The 19,392-nt window shown below is 42.2% G+C and overlaps 1 protein-coding gene across 1 annotated transcript in view; it reads left to right on the top strand.

Annotated features, from left to right (window-relative positions):
• TEX11 (testis expressed 11) overlaps positions 1–19,392 on the top strand; it is a 142,235-nt gene that overhangs the window by 65,710 nt on the left and 57,133 nt on the right. The window contains exons 15-18 of the mRNA XM_077827052.1: positions 7,110–7,195; positions 8,158–8,295; positions 14,014–14,116; positions 16,962–17,086. Coding sequence (XP_077683178.1) covers positions 7,110–7,195; positions 8,158–8,295; positions 14,014–14,116; positions 16,962–17,086 — 452 coding nt within the window. The remainder of the gene's footprint in view (positions 1–7,109; positions 7,196–8,157; positions 8,296–14,013; positions 14,117–16,961; positions 17,087–19,392) is intronic.

Below are 19,392 nucleotides of genomic sequence, written 5' to 3'. Positions count from 1 at the left end.
TAGTGGCTGAACAGTATAATACAGTTTAGTATTCCATTACACTCTCCCTCTTGTAAGGAGAGTGATCACTTTAGATAAGCTATTACCAGCAGGAGAGTGGGGTGGGAGGAGGTATTTTTTCATGCTTTGTGTGTATATAAAAAGATCTTCTACACTTTCCACAGTATGCATCCAATGAAGTGAGCTGTAGCTCACGAAAGCTTATGCTCAAATAAATTGGTTAGTCTCTAAGGTGCCACAAGTACTCCTTTTCTTTTTGTGAATACAGACTAACACGGCTGTTACTCCAGAAACTCTCCCTCTTTTGCATAATAACAGGTTTCAGAGTAGCAGCCGTGTTAGTCTGTATCTGCAAAAAGAAAAGGAGGACTCGTGGTACCTTAGAGACTAACAGATTTATTTGAGCATAAGCTTTCGTGAGCTACGGCTCACTTCATCGCTGTAGCTCACAAAACCTTATGCTCAAATAAATTTGTTAGTCTCTAAGGTGCCACAAGTCCTCCTTTTCTTTTTACTCTCCCTCTTGCAGTCTTTAAAGATGAATAGCAACATCTAGTCTTAGGGCTGGATTCACCTTCTAGCTCAGGTCCTGCTCTTTGGGCTGGACTGTGATTGGCCGTGGTATGGCCCTGCTGGAATGAAGTCCCACAATCTAGCCCTGTGCACTTCCACGTCTCACTGTTATGCATTGGGTGCAAATCCTTGTCTAGGGACCTAAATGAGTGGCCTGACTTTTCAAATATGTTTCGCATCTATGTAGCTCCCATTGACTTCAGCGGTTTCTCAGCATTGCTGAAAATTACGCAACTTGCTATTTAGGTGCCTAAATATGGATTTAGGATGCTAACTTTAGGCACTCAGGTTTGAAAATGTTAACTTGGGTGTATAACACTGTGATTTTTTGCAGGAATTGGCTGAGGATCATTGTCTCTGGGGTTTCAGAATAACAGCCGTGTTAGTCTGTATTCGCAAAAAGAAAAGGAGTACTTGTGGCACCTTAGAGACTAACCAATTTATTTGAGCATAAGCTTTCATGACCTACAGCTCACTTCATCGGACTAACCAATTTATTTGAGCATAAGCTTTCATGAGCTACAGCTCACTCATCGGATGCATCCGATGAAGTGAGCTGTAGCTCACGAAAGCTTATGCTCAAATAAATTGGTTAGTCTCTAAGGTGCCACAAGTACTCCTTTTCTTTTTTTGTCTCTGGGGTGGAACTCATACTATATGTTTACAACAGTATTGCTCATTCTCATTGTAAGCATGGGCCTGTCATTGACAGGTAATTAAAGATGCCTCTCACTGTGGTTGTTCTTCAAGTGCTTGTCCGTATATATATTCCAGTGTTGGTATGCATGTGCCCATTGCACACCAGATGGATGATTTGGCCAGCAGTGTCTGTTGAAGTGACTCATTATTAGTATTTACTATTATGCTAGGTGGTGTACAAACAAAACAAAAAGAGAGACTGTGTCACAAATAATTTACAATCTAAGAGTAAGACAAGAGACAACAGATGGAAACAGACAAACTGGGGGAATACCAGGAAACAATAAAACAGCATTGATCAGCTTGATGGGCTGTGGTCTCAGCACACCAATAGCCTAACCATTGTCAAATTTTTTTATAGGCATCATGGCAAAGGAGAATTTTAAGGAGGGATTTGAAAGTGATGTGAATATCCTTGTGCTTCCAACTGAGTGCATAAAGGGTGGGTCACCCCAACTTCCCTCAGAGTTTGCAATGATTTCCTCTTTGCACACTGCATGGCCTCTTTCTTATGCAAATTTATGTAAATAGATAGGTACTTAGTTAAATTAGTTTAGTGATAGAGTTTCCTTTTTTCTTTGTAAGGAGACTGGTTTTTGTTTCTTTATGTGGGAGGTATTCTTGGTACCACTTCAGTCATCATGGCCGAATATAAATCCCCAGGTGTTAAAGACTACCCATTTGTCACAGGAGCAATGCCCTTGAACAGTGAGCATTCTAGATATTGGACTTTTCTGGGTGTGGCACATATCACAGATTGACGTGCCACCTGCAGATTGTTCTCAGAGAACCCAGAGGGTGAGAGAGTCTCATCAACAATTGCTGTTAGATAGATTGATGCATCCAGCCTCTGACATTGGTCTGCTGGGGTGGAACCATATGATTAGTTGTCTTAAAAGAGTCTTTCAGCTGCTGCCGCTAGAGGACCTGCCATCTTGAGTGTACAAGGCCCACCATCTAACTCAGATAAATCCTCAAATGACAGAGGAAGACAGGTGCACAAAATTCAGAGAGAGAAGAGACAGAAATCTTCTCTTCCGGGCCTTTCAGCCTGCAAGAGCCATAAATTCTCTGTTTTTTTAACCTAAGGGTACTTTGAGACCAAAATGGGTTCTTCTAGCTTCTGTTTAGGCAGTGAAGTCCGTCCCTCAGGATTGGCTACTCTGTTACCTCAGAGATCCTCCATTTTTGACCCTGCAATGTTAAAATTCCAATGTTGATGACTGTGGCATAGATGACTACTGTTCCGATGGCCCCTGTACTGACTGTTTCAGGATTGTCTTGTCCAGTACTGACTTTAGCAGCACCATTATTCTCAGAACTGACATCTGCATTGAGTGTATCACAGACATCGACCTCACCCAGTGCCAAGGGCCTACTTGGTAATTAAGGACCTCTTTATATCCTTGGTACTGGACTTACCTTCAGGGTCACTAATAGGGTATCGATGTCGGTATCAGCTCCAGTACCTAGTAGATCTTTGATAGTCCCAAGAACACAGTCAGGATGGTTGCCAAACACACCAACCGGTACTGCCCTGCCTCTGCATGAGGTATTCTTTCTCCAGTCCAGAGGACGAGAACAGCAGACAAGCTTCATCAGCCAGATCTCTTGGGTTGAAGTATTCATGGTCATCCATGCAAGGCAGGGATTCTTTTTTTTCACTATCTGGGACACAGGAACCTAGGAAGAATAATCCTTGATATCCTCCCCTTGGACACCAGCCTGATATGTTTATCAGCTCCCTTGGCCTTATTGGGCCCCTTGAGGCATCCCTTGTGCTCAGAGAATTCCATCTGCATCTCAGTCTGGACCCAGTTTTCTCTCCTCAGCTTCCTGAGAAGGAATCATGTGCCTGATTACATCTCATGAGGAATTACAAACAGGGAAACATCCTACTTCTGCTCACATTTCTTTCAGAAGAAGTGGTAATGTCAGAATTATCTGTGTCCACTCAAGATAACTGTAACTCATTTCAGGCTGTGATGAGGAGAACTGCCTGTAGTGATTTCTGTAGAGGTAGTCCAAGACAAACCTCATAAACTCCCTTTTTGAGTTTGTCAACACCTGTGTCCCAGATTGTTTGTTTCTACCCATAAATGAGGGTCTGTTAGACCCTGCCATACTGCTGTGGCAAACCCCTGCCTTGTTGGCCTCAACATCCATCAGAGTAGATTGCCAATATAAGGTTCCCTCAAAAGATTTTGGAGAGTTTTATACTAGGGCTGTCAAATAATTGCAGTTAACTCACATGATTAACTACAAAATTAATTGCAATTAAAAAAAGTAATCATGATTAATTGCAGTTTTAATTGCACTGTTAAACAATAGAATATCAATTGAAATTTATTAAATATTTTGGATATTTTTCTACATTTTCAAATATATTGATTTCAGTTTCAACACAGAATACAAAGTGTACAGTGCTCACTTTATATTATTTTTATTACACATATTTACTCTATACAAATGATAAACAAAAGAAATAGTATTTTTCAGTTCACCTCATACAAGTACTGTAGTGCAATCTCTTTATTGTGAAAGTGCAATTTACAAATGTACATTTTTTTTGTTTCATAACTGCACTTAAAAACAAAACAGTATAAGACTTTAGAGTCTACAAGTCCACGCAGTCCTATTTCTTGTTCAGTCAGTCACTAAGACAATCAGGTTTGTTTATATTTGTTTACATTTATGGGAGATTATTTACAGTGTCATCTGAAAGTGAGAACAGGCGTTCGCATGGCACTTTAGTAGCTGGCATTGCAATATATTTACGTGCCAGACATGCTAAACATTCATATGCCCCTTCATGCTTCAGCCACCATTCCAGAGGACATGGTTCCATGCTGATGATGCTCGTTAAAAAAATAATATGTTAATTAAATTTTGACTGAATTCCTTGGGGGAGAATAATATGTCTGCTACTCTGTTTTACCTGCATTCTGCCATATATTTCATCTTATAGCAGTCTTGGATGATGACCCAGCACATGTTGTTCATTTTAAGAACACTTTCACTGCAGATTTGACAAAACAGAAAGAAGGTACCAATGTGAGATTTCTAAAGATAGCTACAGCACTCGACCCAAGGTTTAAGATTTTGAAGTGCCTTCCAAAATCTGAGAGGGACAAGGTGTGGAACATACTTTCAGATGTCTTAAAAGAGCAACAGTCTGATGCGGAAACTACAGAACCCAAACCACCAAAAAAGAAAATCAACCTTCTGCTGGTGGCATCTGACTCAGACGATGAAAGTGAACATGTGTTGGTCTGCGCTGCTTTGGATCATTATCAAGCAGAACCTGTCATCAGTAGGGATGCGTGTCCTCTGGAATGGTGGTTGAAGATGAAGAGACATATGAATCTTTAGCGCATTGGCACATAAATATCTTGTGACCACAGCGGGGAAAGGAGCAGAATGCCAGCAGCTCCTCTGGCGGGGTTGTACCGCCCCTTGCCCTGCCCCCCCAGCCCTGTCCTCCGGTGGAGCTGCTGCTGAACAGATGGAGGAGACGCAGTGCCGTGGAAAGGCAGGGGACAGGACTGGGGCTGGTACAGTCGCACCAGAGGAGCTGCTGGCGTGGGGCCCCCGGCTCCTTCTGTGTCTTTCCAGTATGCCATACTGGCTATAAATATCTTGCTGGTACGGCATACCGGAGCCTACTGCTGTACATGCGCTGCTGATATATATATGTAGCCCCTTGGGGTTTAGAGAGCATGGGCCCTTTAAATCTTTTCCCTAGTGGGGCAGGGGAGCAGTGAGAGAAAGGAGGGAAACTTGGGAGTGTGGTTCTGGAGCCCGAGGACAGAAGGGCTGAAGCTGGGAGGCCCTGGACAAAACGTGAAGGAGAGAGAACCTGCCTGAGTCCTGGGAAGGACAGGGCGGCCGATCGGGGATATCCCAGGACATGAGCCAGGAGGAGCACTGTGCCAGGGAGGAATCTCCCGAGAAGGACAGGCCAGAGCTGGACCCAGTATCACTGCCGCCCAGAGCTGCATGGGGCTGTGAGTACTGGGGCTTGTGACTCTGCACTGGGAATAAGGAGGGAGGCTGCTAGCTAGTTAAGTGGGAAGGTGGTTGCTCTGCGTGGCTTTGCAGAAAGCAGCAGAAGAGGGCACTGGAGGGGTTTGTTGGGGAAAGTTCACTGGTGCTGAAGACGACCAGGAGCACCCAAGACTCACCATTGAACTGGAACTTTGCTCAGGACTCCTGAACTCTGTGTGCAGGTGCATTGCTCAGTGTCTGCCCTTTCAGACTGTGCTACCACTGGGCCTGTGGGGCCTTGGTTTGGATGCAGCCCTGTCATAAATATAAAGGGAAGGGTAAACCCCTTTGAAATCCCTCCTGGCCAGGGGAAAGCTCCTCTCACCTGTAAAGGGTTAAGAAGCTAAAGGTAACCTCGCTGGCACCTGACCAAAATGACCAATGAGGAGACAAGATACTTTCAAAAGCTGGGAGGAGGGAGAGAAACAAAGGGTCTGTGTGTCTGTCTATATTCTGTCTTTGCCGGGGATAGACCAGGAATGGAGTCTTAGAACTTTTAGTAAGTAATCTAGCTAGGTACGTGTTAGATTATGATTTCTTTAAATGGCTGAGAAAAGAACTGTGCTGAATAGAATAACTATTTCTGTCTGTGTATCTTTTTTGTAACTTAAGGTTTTGCCTAGAGGGGTTCTCTGTGTTTTGAATCTAATTACCCTGTAAGGTATCTACCATCCTGATTTTACAGGGGGGATTTCTTTATTTCTATTTACTTCTATTTCTATTAAAAGTCTTCTTGTAAGAAAACTGAATGCTTTTTCATTGTTCTCAGATCCAAGGGTTTGGGTCTGTGGTCACCTATGCAAATTGGTGAGGCTTTTTATCCAACATTTCCCAGGAAAGGGGGGGTGCAAGTGTTGGGAGGATTGTTCATTGTTCTTAAGATCCCAGGGTCTGGGTCTGTAGTCACCTAGGCAAACTGGTGAGGCTTTTTACCAAACCTTGTCCAGGAAGTGGGGTGCAAGGTTTTGGGAAGTATTTTGGGGGGAAAGACGTGTGCAAACAGCTCTTCCCCAGTAACCAGTATTAGTTTGGTGGTGGTAGCGGCCAATCCAAGGACAAAGGGTGGAATATTTTGTACCTTGGGGAAGTTTTGACCTAAGCTGGTAAAGATAAGCTTAGGAGGTTTTTCATGCAGGTCCCCACATCTGTACCCTAGAGTTCAGAGTCGGGGAGGAACCTTGACAAGCCCTGTTCTACTGATCCCCCTATACTTCCCCTTGTTGTTTTTCTCCTCTCATCCCTCTGTAAATAAATATCTCTATTATATCCATTGTACTTTTCCTGTGGGTGTGTGTGTTCACTCTGGGGGGTTTGGAACACGTGCCCCTGGGGTGGAGGGAATTTTTCCTTCTGCATTCCTGTGCGTGCCGTCTCTTGGCCAGAGCTGCCTGCAGAGCAGACTCCATCTTGGCCACGAGGGCACTAAAGTTACGTGTATATGTGTATATATATATATACACATACACGCACACACCCGCTCCCCCCCAAGATCTGCCCCACCACATCCCTGTTACCAAAGAGTCTATTAACATCAAGTTTCTGTTTGGCAAAGGAACAGAGGGGCAATTGGGGTGGCCTACTCTTTATGCCTTCAGCTCGGTATGTGAGGACGCTCAGGGTGCAGGCACTGCTGCAATGGACATGGTGGTCCAAGAATCTGTTTGGAGTGCACTGGGCTCATGCGCACCAATAGTGGAATTCATCTTGAAGAATGACAGTTATTGTACAGTAGGTAATAGTTTCTTCTTTATTTAAGACCTTGTTATTGCTTAATTTCATTCACTTCTCAGGTCACTATACTGGAAAACAGCTGTCACCTGAAATACTGAACCGGCTGCACATCATTCTGTGGGACAGAGCTGCCAAGAGCTATGAGGTTTGGAAACAAACATGGTCTTTGTTTTTTGCTTTAAAAAAACAATGAAGGATCACTGTTATAGGGTGATACTGGCCATTTAAGAGAGAGCAGGGCTAGTGCACCTGTGACTCATCAGCTACAGCAACTGGATTTTACAAGAGGGCACTTGTAAATGGAAGATACCTGGTGAGTCAAGGGGAACCTGAGAGACAGGAAAGGGGGCTGGTGAGAGCTGCCTGGGAGAGACAGTTATCAGAGACAACACCACATACCTAATATAGAACCTTAAGTCACTGTGCTGTTAACTTTTAGTCATGATGAATATTGACCATTTATTCATACCCTTTGTTTCTCATCTCCGAAGCAGTTTGTAATCCACGACAATACTTTGCCTCTCACCCCATGACAACTAAGTTTCTTTAAGGATCCTAGCCAAAGGCTTTTTAAAGCCCTAAATAAATTGTTAATTGGTTCTCCTTTATCTACTACTTTATTGACACGTTCAAAGAATTCTCACAGACAAGACATGATTTTCCTTTGCAGAAACCATGCTGGTTAGACCCTGTTATATTTAATGAAGTGGAAGTCTGTAACGCAATCCAATGGCTGGAAGTTGAAGCTAGACAAATCAAGACTAGAAATAAGGTGTAAATTTTTAACAGGCTGATAAACCACTTGGAACAGTTTACCAAGGGTCATGGTGGATTCTCCATCACTGGCAGTTTTTAAATCAAGATTGAATGTTTTCCTAAAAGATCTGCTCTAGGAATTATTTTGGGGATGTTCGATGGTCTGTGCCCTATGGGAAGTCAGACTAGATGATGGGAGTGGTCTCTTATGGCCTTGGAATCTATGAATGTATGTGACTGTTTCAACCTTTTGATTCTTATGAAGCCTGATTTATTTAGCTTAGGAAAATGTAGTCAATTTAAACTTCAGTGTGACTGTTTGTTTGTTTGTTTTATTTATTTATTTTCTAGGCAAAAAACTACTCTGAAGCCCTTCAGTGGTATAACTATTCTCTCAGCTTCTATTCATCTGGGCAGATAGATCAGAACTTGGCTAAGTTGCAGAGGAATATGGCTTCCTGCTACTTTCATCTGAAACAACTTGAAAAAGTGTTTATTTTTTTTTGTGGTATTGCAGTGTCAATGGGATTTGATTTCAAATTGTGAAAGGGTAAAAGGGAATGGAAGTTTGTTCTCTAGCTTTTCTGTGTTGAGTTACATGATTACACTTTGGACTTCAAGTTTTAAAAATGTACCCACTTAATTATTAATATATTTGTTTTCATTAGGGTCCCCCCACTTCTAGGTGCTATACCAACATAATAGAGGGCATGATTTCTGCCACAAACAGCTTACAATCTAAAGAAATGATAGAGTAGAGAGAAGGGGTCCAGCAGATAAATAAAATGGCAAAAGTGGAGATTTGTCGTATCTTGATAATAAAATGTTTTTGATACTAATATGTTTTAAAATGGAAATATAAAACTATCCCCATTTGCTACCTGACATAGACATTATTAGTTGGGTCATTTATTAAGGGTATCATGGTAGAAGTTTTTTCTTCAGAGTGGGCAATGGTGTTGTGTACCAGCTCAGAGAGATGAAGCAGCATGACTGCATCACTGGTGGAACAGACAGATGGGGAGCAATGTAAAAAGACACAAAGGTGGAAAAGTTGGGAGGGCCTTGAAGGACAAGAAGTTTGAGCCTGCTGTGGTGGGAAAGCTGCTGTACAGCAAGGCTGCCTTGGAGTTGCTGGTAAATGGACTGTCTTGTGTAAAGTTATATTCCAGCATGTCATCAGACCACTAACTTCAAGTGAGCTGAGTAACAAAATGATTGCAATGAAGTATGCATTACAGAGAGGGAGCTTTAACAGCTGTAAAGACCTAGAGAGATTTTAGCATAATAACTAGTGTCACCAGAGCAGACTCATAACTAGTATCATGTGGCACCTTAGAGACTAACCAATTTATTTGAGCATGAGCTTTCGTGAGCTACAGCTCACTTCATCGGATGCATCCAATGAAATGAGCTGTAGCTCACGAAAGCTCATGCTCAAATAAATTGGTTAGTCTCTAAGGTGCCACAAGTACTCCTTTTCTTTTTGCGAATACAGACTAACACAGCTGTTACTCTGAAACTAGTATCATCTGTGTGTAAGTCTAAAAATCTTTCTACTCCTAAGATAGGACTTACAAAATGAATTAATTTTGTCTAAATTAAAAAAGCATCTTGAGCACTTGCTTTAAGTGATCACTAGATGGAGGTCTAAGCTACGTTTGTACTTCACAAATGATGTACAAACTTGTCTGCTGATACTGCCTATGTGGTCTCTAATTCTGAATGGAGAGCAGAGACATGTCGTGAGGTGCAGCCAGAGTTGCCCCTTGAAGTTAGACTCACAGCAACTAGTGTGATATTCTCATTGAAGTTGAGGGCTATTCATTTTCCTGTGTACACACCAACCTGACACTGTGAGTCTCATGTCCTGTAGCACAGTGAGAGGCTTTTGGAAATTCACTATATTCTACGAATGTGTGCGACAGATGTTAGGGGAGCAGTGCTGCAGCCTCATGTGTCCCACCCAGTTAAATTTCTGTAACTGAAGACTTTATAGAAAAGGGGAGAGTTAAAAAAGCTGGGAAAATAGTGGACAATTTACTTGAGTCTGGTCTCTGGAAGGGCAGAGTTGGTTTTTGGAATTCTTCTAGACCAGTGTTTCTCAAATGTGGCCACCAGGGGCTTTTCTTGTGGCTATAACCTCCTGGGCTGTGATGGGGGAGGGTGGGAGCAGTGGCTCCTCCCCCTCCCTGGTGCTCCTGGATGCCTTGGTGTTGGTTGCTGGGGTTTCCAGCAAGTATTGGGCCCTGCTTGCCTCCCTCTAGAGACACCTGGGGCACAATGCTGGAGGAGCAGGCAACTGGTGAGTTCCGCACCTTCTCAGAGGTATGGGGCTCAGGATTTGGGCTTAAGCCCAGAGGTGGCAGGAATGTAGGTTCTGGCTGTGAGGCTTCGGGTTCCAGCCCCAAACTCTGGCTGCACCCCATCGCCCCAACCCCTGATGTCTCCCCTGATCCCCATCCTGGGCTTAATTTGTACTCAGACTTGCCAGGACTGAATAAGTCCGCTGTGAAAAATGATACTTGCATGTTTGTTAATATCACTTTTCACAGCAGACTTACTAGCTAGCAATAAATAAATTACAATGATTTGGATATGTATATGTGCATATTTATTTGTTTTTCCTTAAGCTAATTAAGTATTTTAGGAAAAAGTGTGAGAGCGGCCACCAGCAAGAGTTGGTGGCCGTACTCTGAGTCCACCAAATAATTTGTCCTGAGAATCCTTGCTCTAGACACCATGCTAATAAGCACCGTATTAGAACTGGTGCATAGTTGCAGATATTGTTAAAAATTGCCTAGGTGTTTACATTCTAGGCCTCTGTTTTGAGTTCCTCATAACTTTTAAAAACTTTAATCTTTTGGGCTGAAGTTTTCCAGATCTGGTACGTGCCTGAAGGTGAAACTTGGAGTAAAAAAAATTCAACTGTTTGTGAGTAGAAGGAGAGAGAAAAAAATCATTTTTCCCCACTAGAAAGAAATTCTTTCAATTTATTTTAGAGCTTTACAAGCAAAATGGCTGAGGGTATAACGTGTAAATGTAACTGGGAAACAGCCCTCATTGTGGAGAAGTGTCTTTATATATTCTTATGATAGAGGGTTTTGATTTGGCTAAATCAGAAGAATTTGAACATCACACTGCACATTCGTAGGACATTTTTAACAGTAGCTCTTTAAAACAATGTTTGATCAGAAACTAGGCTGTACTATACATATGTGTCTTAAGGGACCCTTTAATCTAACATACAAAGACATATAACAAGTTCCAGAGTCTGGAAGTTGAAGTTAGAAAAATTCAAATTGGAAATAAGAAATTTTCACAGTCAAAAAGTTGCAATTAACCATTGAAACAGGTTACTATGTGATCATGTAATTAAAGCCTATGATAGTGTGTAAACATGAGGGGACCAACTTAAGGTTGCTCAATGAACCTTAATTATGGCATTGCCTAACTTGAGTGCTTGGCTCTGCAACCTTAATGTTATTTTAGGGTTGTTTTGTGATATAATTTCCTATTTAAAAAAAACAAAAACAAAATAACAATAATTATATCATTAGGAACTATACTGACCTCCAACTTGTGTCATCAGCAGGGTTTGTGACCATTAGATCCACAGCACTGACCTTTGCCACTTGAACTAACTGGTAGCAGTAGGAAAGGAGTACTTGTGGCACCTTGGAAACTAGCAAATTTATTTGAGCATAAGCTTTCGTGAGTACAGCTCATGAAAGCTTATGCTCAAATAAATTTGTTAGTCTCTAAGGTGCCACAAGTACTCCTTTTCTTTTTGCAAATACAGACTAACACAGCTGTTACTCTGAAACCTGGTAGAAGTAGTCAGCTATTAACATCTCCATGGACCAACCACTAGAGGGGGATGAAGACACACATTTTAGCAGTGGGTTTCACAGCTATTTACTGACAGCAGAAAAATGTAGAGACTCAGGACATCTGGGTTCAATTCCGGCTTCTGAAGGACAGTTTTCTATAGTGGTTATAGACCTGTCTGTCCCTGTGCTTCCAGCTGTCCCAGTCCCCTTTTTCTCATATATACCCTCTGCTCCTGTCCACCCCTCCACTCTTGCTTTTGCCCCCATCCTCCTCTACTCTTACCCTATTCCTCACTTCCACTCCAGCTCCTGCCTCCCTCTGTGCCGATCCACCTTCCTCCCGCCCCAACTTCTACTTCCCTCCCCCTGCATGGTTCCTGAAATCCCTTCTTCTTGCACACCATTCTTCATCCCTCTGAATTCAAGTCAGGCTTGGCTGCATCCTCTTTCACCATGCTCAGCCTGCTTGCTAGCATCAGGAGCATTGAGATAATAGAAGAGACAGTCTCCCTGCTCTCAGTTGCTGTGCCTAGTGCCACGTCAGCCCCTGGCTGCTAGAAGGAGCAATTTCAGCAAAAGTCCTCCTCACCACCTCCAGGCTGGGCTGGAACATACTTAGTGCAGATGGAATCATCAGAAAATGTAGCTGACAAATTCTAAGAAGTCTCTACTGATTAGTTTCTATAGATTGAGATTTTTCAAAGGCTCCTAGCTTGGCAAATTTGGGTGAAATTTTCAAGGAACAGCAAAAGGCGAATCTCTGATACTAGGAGAACTGCCCTGACAAATTTAAAATTCTTTCTCCAAAGCATGAGGGCTCTAGAACTTCTTAATGAAATGGTTGTAATACTCTTTTAATTTGGGCCAAACAATATATTTTCCCTAATCTCATTCTCAGAAATGGCTGAACCATTTGACATGAAACTTTCTAAAAAAATTCAACCAGAGGCAGACACTCAGCATGGAAAATTCTAGCTTGAAGGGACAAAGTTTGGCAATGTTATAAGCAAATGGAAATAGTATTTTGAAGTGTCAGACAGTGTTAACTATTGATGGCACTACTAGCCTTCTTCACTTTGTTATGCTGTGCCACGAGGTGGGTCCTCGGCAGTAGCATAGAACCCTGGCTCTCTGGATCTTAAAGCAGAAGCCTTGACTGCGTGAATTAAAAGGTTCCACTCTGTTAGCCAGCTCATCAATCTCTATATGTTTCCCACTACAGAGGGACAGAGCATCTAGAGAGGGACAGGGCATCACACTATGTGGGTATGGGTTACATGTTCCACCTAGATGAGGAAGCTTGCCTGAGTTTTAGAAGTCTGTCCAGCTCTAATCCCCGTACATGCCCTGACAGCAGAGGTTGAACCTGGGACTTCTACATCTAAATGCAAGAGCCTGAACTGCCAGAGCTGAATGATCCACATCTGAGAATCAGGGATGCAGCAAGCTCATCAACCTTTGTGTCCCAGCCACCACTAGACAGGGACAAAGCACAACACTATTATCTAACCTTGGATACATGTGGCAACTTCTGTTTCCGTGTACTGCTGTGTATGCCAAGTAGAGTCCAGGAGAGTCATTTCTAAACAAGATGCTCTGCAGACCCCTACCTCATTCAAGGTGAATTTCACCCCATCCAGAGGGTCAGCACAGTGAGACTGTAATAGAGCTTAGGCCTTGTGCTGGCCTTCTGCACTGGGTTGAATTTCACTCTTACTTAGCTCACAAGGTGAAACTTTCATGGTTATGGAAAAAATGGTCTGATGTTATACTGTATCAGTTGACAGGTTTCACAATGGTAGGTGTGTTAGTCTGTATCAACAAAAAGAACAAGGAATACTTGTGGCACCTTAGAGACTAACCAATTTATTTGAGCATAAGCTTTCGTGGGCTAAAACTCACTTCATCGGATGCATGCAGTACAGCATGCATCCGATAAAGTGGGTTTTAACCCATGAAAGTTTATGCTCAGATAAATTTTTTAGTCTCTAAGGTGCCACAAGTACTCCTCGTTCTTTTTGTAACAGTTGAGAAATAGTGTGTGACCCTGAAATTAAAGACTGTATTTGTTAAGGGGTCAGAATTAAGGGTGTGTTTTTGCAACTGTAATTTTAGCATTTCTTGAGTTTTAAATGTTTAACTGCTCCACAGCTCAAAAGCTTATTTTTGTGACTTTTAGTTTGTTTTTCAACTCTGGATAACTTTTCTTTTGTCTGTAAAGCACCAACCTTTATATAGCTGTGGAGCTGTATAAACAACATGTATATAATCATTAATATGTTCTCTCTCAGTTTAGCGCACCCCTGCTACAATGTGTGTTACTGACTCCTGGTCATGACTGCGATAAAATCCTGTTAATCTTTTCTGTCAACAGGCAAAAGAGGCAGTGAAGGAGGCAGAGAGGTGTGATCCCAGCAGCATCTTCACTCAGTTCAGTGTGTATAAGGTTGCGGTCTTGGAGGGTAACACTGAAAAAGGTAGAAATAGTCAGAAGGGTAATATGTTGCTGTGTACATATGAACACATGATTATTTTGCAGTTTTATTGATTTGGTATTTTCCCAACAAAAAAACCACCTTTGACTTAGCCTTTTTTTCCACCTATGCCCCAAATTCCTTTCTCCCCTTCACCTTGAAACTAATTGAAAATGCTGTTTGCATCACTGCCTCAAGTTTGTCTTCTCCAGCTACATCCTAGACCCTCTCCAATCTAACTTCTGGCCTTTCCACTGAAACTGCTCTCACCAAAGTCGCTAATCACCTTCTCTTGGCCAAATGTCAGTGCATCAGTTGCATTGTTGATTTCCTTGGTCTCTGTTGCTTTTGACAATGTTGATCATCCTCTTCTTGATTTCTTATCTACCCTGGGCTTTTGTGATACTGTACTTTCCTAAGTCTCCTCTTATCTCTCTTACCATTCTGTCAGGTTTTTTGATGGGTGGTCCTCCTCTCTCCCACTTTCTGATGGGATCTCATAGGTCTCCATCTCCAACCCCCTCCTTTTCTTCCATATATTGTATTCTGGGTCAGTGATTCTCAACCGGTGGTCCACGGACGCTTGGGGTCACAGACTATGTCTGCTCTTATTCTCAGACTTGACTCCTTTTTCTGCCTTCCTTTCTGGAGGGTCATAATCTGAGTCTTTTTGATTACAAGTAGCTTGTTTGCTGACCAGGTATGTTCATTATCTGCAGCTCCTTTGTGCTGTCATTTATGGGCAGTTGTCGCCTTCCCCTATCAGCTAGGTAATTTGCATCGACACAGATGCTTTTTAGCTTGCTTTTGGATCCAAAGCCATCAGCAGAGCTCAGAGACTCTGTCTTAAAAAGGGACACAGTGAACTTCCACCTGAGTTTTGATTACTTTCCACTTTTAACTCCTGCTTCTAAAACACAAAGCCATCTGAAAAAGAAAACACAACCTATTGTGGCTCCTTTTTGGAGCCCTAATAGGATTTTAATTAAGTAGCATGGTTTGCTTGCATTTTTTTCTTTTAACCCCTTCTACAATATACACTGCATATGTCAGGAAAATGCACATTTTTTCATAGTTTAACTTCTGTAACATTATATTAACCATATCAATTTTTAACATAAGCTGTAACTGTTTCTTTTGTGCTCACAGTTTTCATGTACCCTTATCAAAGTGGCAGTCTGATTACTCAGAGCCAATTTCAGTGTTCCTAACATTGCTTCTTTGTGCACCTCACCCCTGCTGTTGCTGCAGAGGGTACTGTCTTTTTCATTTCTTATTCTTTTACTGCAGCTTTTATCTGCTACTTCGTTTAAAAAAAAAATCCAGAATCTCTCCCCATTCTCCTGATTGGTCTTTAAAAAGATATTGAACTTTATAAAGCATTGAGGTACCTTAAGCGTTAAATATCAAAGCCAAACAACACTAATTACCTGTGTCTGGCAAAAAGCGTTTGTCAGTTTTGCATCTTTGAATAAAAGATTCAAATGGATTTTTAGTGGTATTATTTAAAAAAAAACAACTGCAAACCAAACCAATTAATCTTAAACCAACAAAACAAGAGTTTTACAAACCAGTAGTGTTGATTTAGGTCCTTAAAACCTCACATGTTTACACAATATATTTGCACACACACACAGATACATACATACACATACATACATTCTCTTTTTCTTAACATCCCTTGCACTGCTCTAATAATTTTTCCAGAGCTGTACATAGATTACATTCCCTTTTATACGTTTGGGGGCAGTTAAGTTCCAATAGAAACCCCTTATGTTCTTTTAGCGAATTTGACTAAACTGTCCATAGTCAAAAAGAAAAGGAGTACTTGTGGCACCTTAGAGACTAACCAGGTGCCACAAGTACTCCTTTTCTTTTTGCGAATACAGACTAACACGGCTGTTACTCTGAAACCTGTCCATAGTCAAATGATTTAAATCCGATTGTCTCTTTGCCTGGATTATTTACATTCCTTTGGAAAAGGGCCAATTTTTCCTTTGAATGGCTGCAAAGAAACCAAGAATTCTCTTCCTATAACACTTTTTCTTTTTTACATTTTCACAACTTTCAACTGTTTAATTTCCTCCAGCCTCTGCAGAGTTAACTTGTCATTCTTTTTCCTTAAATCACGTGTTTATCTCCCAGAATGACACTTTCATCAGCTCAGATTATCACCATTCCAAGTATTGTCCGAGGGATCTGAATTCCTCATGCTTGTACTTACTCCTTCCCTTATTCCTGCCACTAAGTCCCTCAGGGCTCCCAACCTGTTTTCCAGTCTCTTTATCTGTTGCCTGCCTTCTTGTCTGGGCCCAATCCTGCTTTCCTCACTAGAGCCTCCACATTTATTTGACAAATAAAATTTGCAGAATTTTGCAGAATTTTAAAATATTGTGCTCATAATTTTTTGACGCATAATTTTTAATTGTTTGGTGCAGAATGCCCTCAGGAGTAACTCTTGTTGGTATGAGCCAAAACATGGGAGAACGGAGCCCCACCCGACCTATGGGTTATATATTAGAGGGAGTGTTCTGCTTTCTGCGACAACCTGACATTTGGACAAGATTGGGGTGCTAGACAAGGTTTCCATTGTTTGGCAACACTGTCTGCAGTAGCCAGAAAAAACAGGTTAATACCTTTCTAGCCAGCACTGTGCTTAACTGTGGAGAAATGCTAACATATTTACCTAGTCAGAACAGGTTTCCCAGGGGGAACGTGTGAAAATTAGTTGAAGATGTCAGCTTTTCCACAAATCAGTATGATATTTATGTTGAAATATCAGAGTACAGCTACTTTCATGTGCTTCTATGAAAAATTCTGCTAACAGCTGGTTTATTGCGTATTTCAGCTGTGGAGGCAGTTGTTGCAATGGGGAAGTTAGCAGCAAAACCAGCTCGGCATGAAGATAAGCTACTAGCAGATGGAAGTGCAGCCACCAGCCTTCTGAGTTTAGCTGCCCAGATTGCTTTAGAGGTAGGTAGAGGTGATAATATTTTCTTGGACTTCTGCTTCATTGTCAAATAAACATAGCAGTTGTAGCCTGTCCAACTTGTATTTTTTCTTGCTATGTTCTACACAAGAGAAGACTTGGCTATGTAAACACAAGTGTGTTGAATAAAGTGAAGCAGAGGTTTATTTCAAACCAAAGAAATAAAGTTTTAAAAGAATTCTTAAGGAAAATTCCTGAGCTATAGACATTAGTAGATGGACATTGCTTCAGATGCTTCCTTAGGTCTCTCTTCTGTCACAAGCAACGGAATTTCTGTTGTCTTCTATGGCTTGATTGCTGAAGATGCTCAATTCAGAAGGAAGAAAAGGAGTACTTGTGGCACCTTAGAGACTAACAAATTTATTTGAGCATAAGCTTTCCTGAGCTACAGCTCTCTTCATCGGATGCATTCAGTGGAAAATACAGTGGGGAGATTTTATATACACAGAGAACATGAAACAATGGGTGTTACCATACACACTGTAATGAGAGTGATCAGGTAAGGTGAGCAATTACCAGCAGGAGAGTGTGTGTGGGGGAACCTTTTGTAGTGATAATCAAGGTGGGCCATTTCCAGCAGTTGACAAGAACGTGTGAGGAACAGTGTTGGGGGGGGGAATAAACATGGGGAAGTAGTTTTACTTTGTGTAATGACACATCCACTCCCAGTCTTTATTCAAGCCTAAATTAATTGTATCCAGTTTGCAAATTAATTCCAATTCAGCAGTCTCTCATTGGAGTCTGTTTGTGAAGTATTTTTGTTGAAGAATTGCCACTTTTAGGTCTGTAATCGAGTGACCAAAGAGATTAAAGTGTTCTCCGACTGGTTTTTGAATGTTACAATTTTTGATGTCTGATTTGTGTCCATTTATTCTTTTACGTAAAGACTGTCCAGTTTGGCCAATGTACATGGCAGAGGGGCATTCCTGGCACGTGATGGCATATATCACGTAGAACCCCGACTGGGGGTATTCTATCTGCTACCCAAGATCCATAAACCTGGAAATCCTGGACGCCCCATCATCTCAGGCATTGGCACCCTGACAGCAGGATTGTCTGGCTATGTAGACTCCCTCCTCAGGCCCTATGCTACCAGCACTCCCAGCTATCTTCGAGACACCACTGACTTCTTGAGGAAACTACAATCCATCGGTGATCTTCCTGAAAACACCATCCTAGCCACTATGGATGTAGAAGCCCTCTACACCAACATTCCACACAAAGATGGACTACAAGCCGTCAGGAACAGTATCCCCGATAATGTCACAGCAAACCTGGTGGCTGAACTTTGTGACTTTGTCCTTACCCATAAATATTTTACATTTGGGGACAATGTATACCTTCAAATCAGCGGCACTGCTATGGGTACCCGCATGGCCCCACAGTATGCCAACATTTTTATGGCTGACTTAGAACAACGCTTCCTCAGCTCTCGTCCCCTAACGCCCCTACTCTACTTGCGCTACATTGATGACGTCTGCATCATCTGGACCCATGGAAAAGAAGCCCTTGAGGAATTCCACCATGATTTCAACAATTTCCATCCCACCATCAACCTCAGTCTGGACCAGTCCACACAAGAGATCCACTTCCTGGACACTACGGTGTTAATAAGCGATGGTCACATAAACACCACCCTATACCCTATACTGACCGCTATGCTTACCTACATGCCTCCAGCTTTCATCCAGACCATACCACATGATCCATTGTCTACAGCCAAGCTCTGCCATACAACCGCATTTGCTCCAACCCCTCAGACAGAGACAAACACCTACAAGATCTCTATCAAGCGTTCTTACAATTACAGTACCCACCTGCTGAAGTGAAGAAACAGATTGACAGAGCCAGAAGAGTACCCAGAAGTTAACTACTACAGGACAGGCCCAACAAAGAAAATAACAGAACACCACTAGCCATCACCTTCAGCCCCCAACTAAAACCTCTTCAATGCATCATCAAGGATCTACAACCTATCCTGAAGGATGACCCATCACTCTCACAGATCTTGGCAGACAGGCCAGTCCTTGCTTACAGACAGTCCCCCAACCTGAAGCAAATACTCACCAGCAACCACACAACAGAAACACTAACCCAGGAACGTATCCTTGCAACAAAGCCCGTTGCTAACTGTGTCCACATATGTATTCAGGGGACACCATCATAGGGCCTAATCACATCAGCCACACTATCAGAGGCTCATTCACCTGTACATCTACCAATGTGATATATGCCATCATGTGCCAGCAATGCCCTTTTGCCATGTACATTGGCCAAGCTGGACAGTCTT

This window comes from Eretmochelys imbricata, chromosome 9, assembly GCF_965152235.1.
Source record: "Eretmochelys imbricata isolate rEreImb1 chromosome 9, rEreImb1.hap1, whole genome shotgun sequence".
NCBI classification, from domain to species: Eukaryota; Metazoa; Chordata; order Testudines; family Cheloniidae; genus Eretmochelys; species Eretmochelys imbricata.
This window is presented reverse-complemented; position numbering and strand designations above follow the sequence as displayed.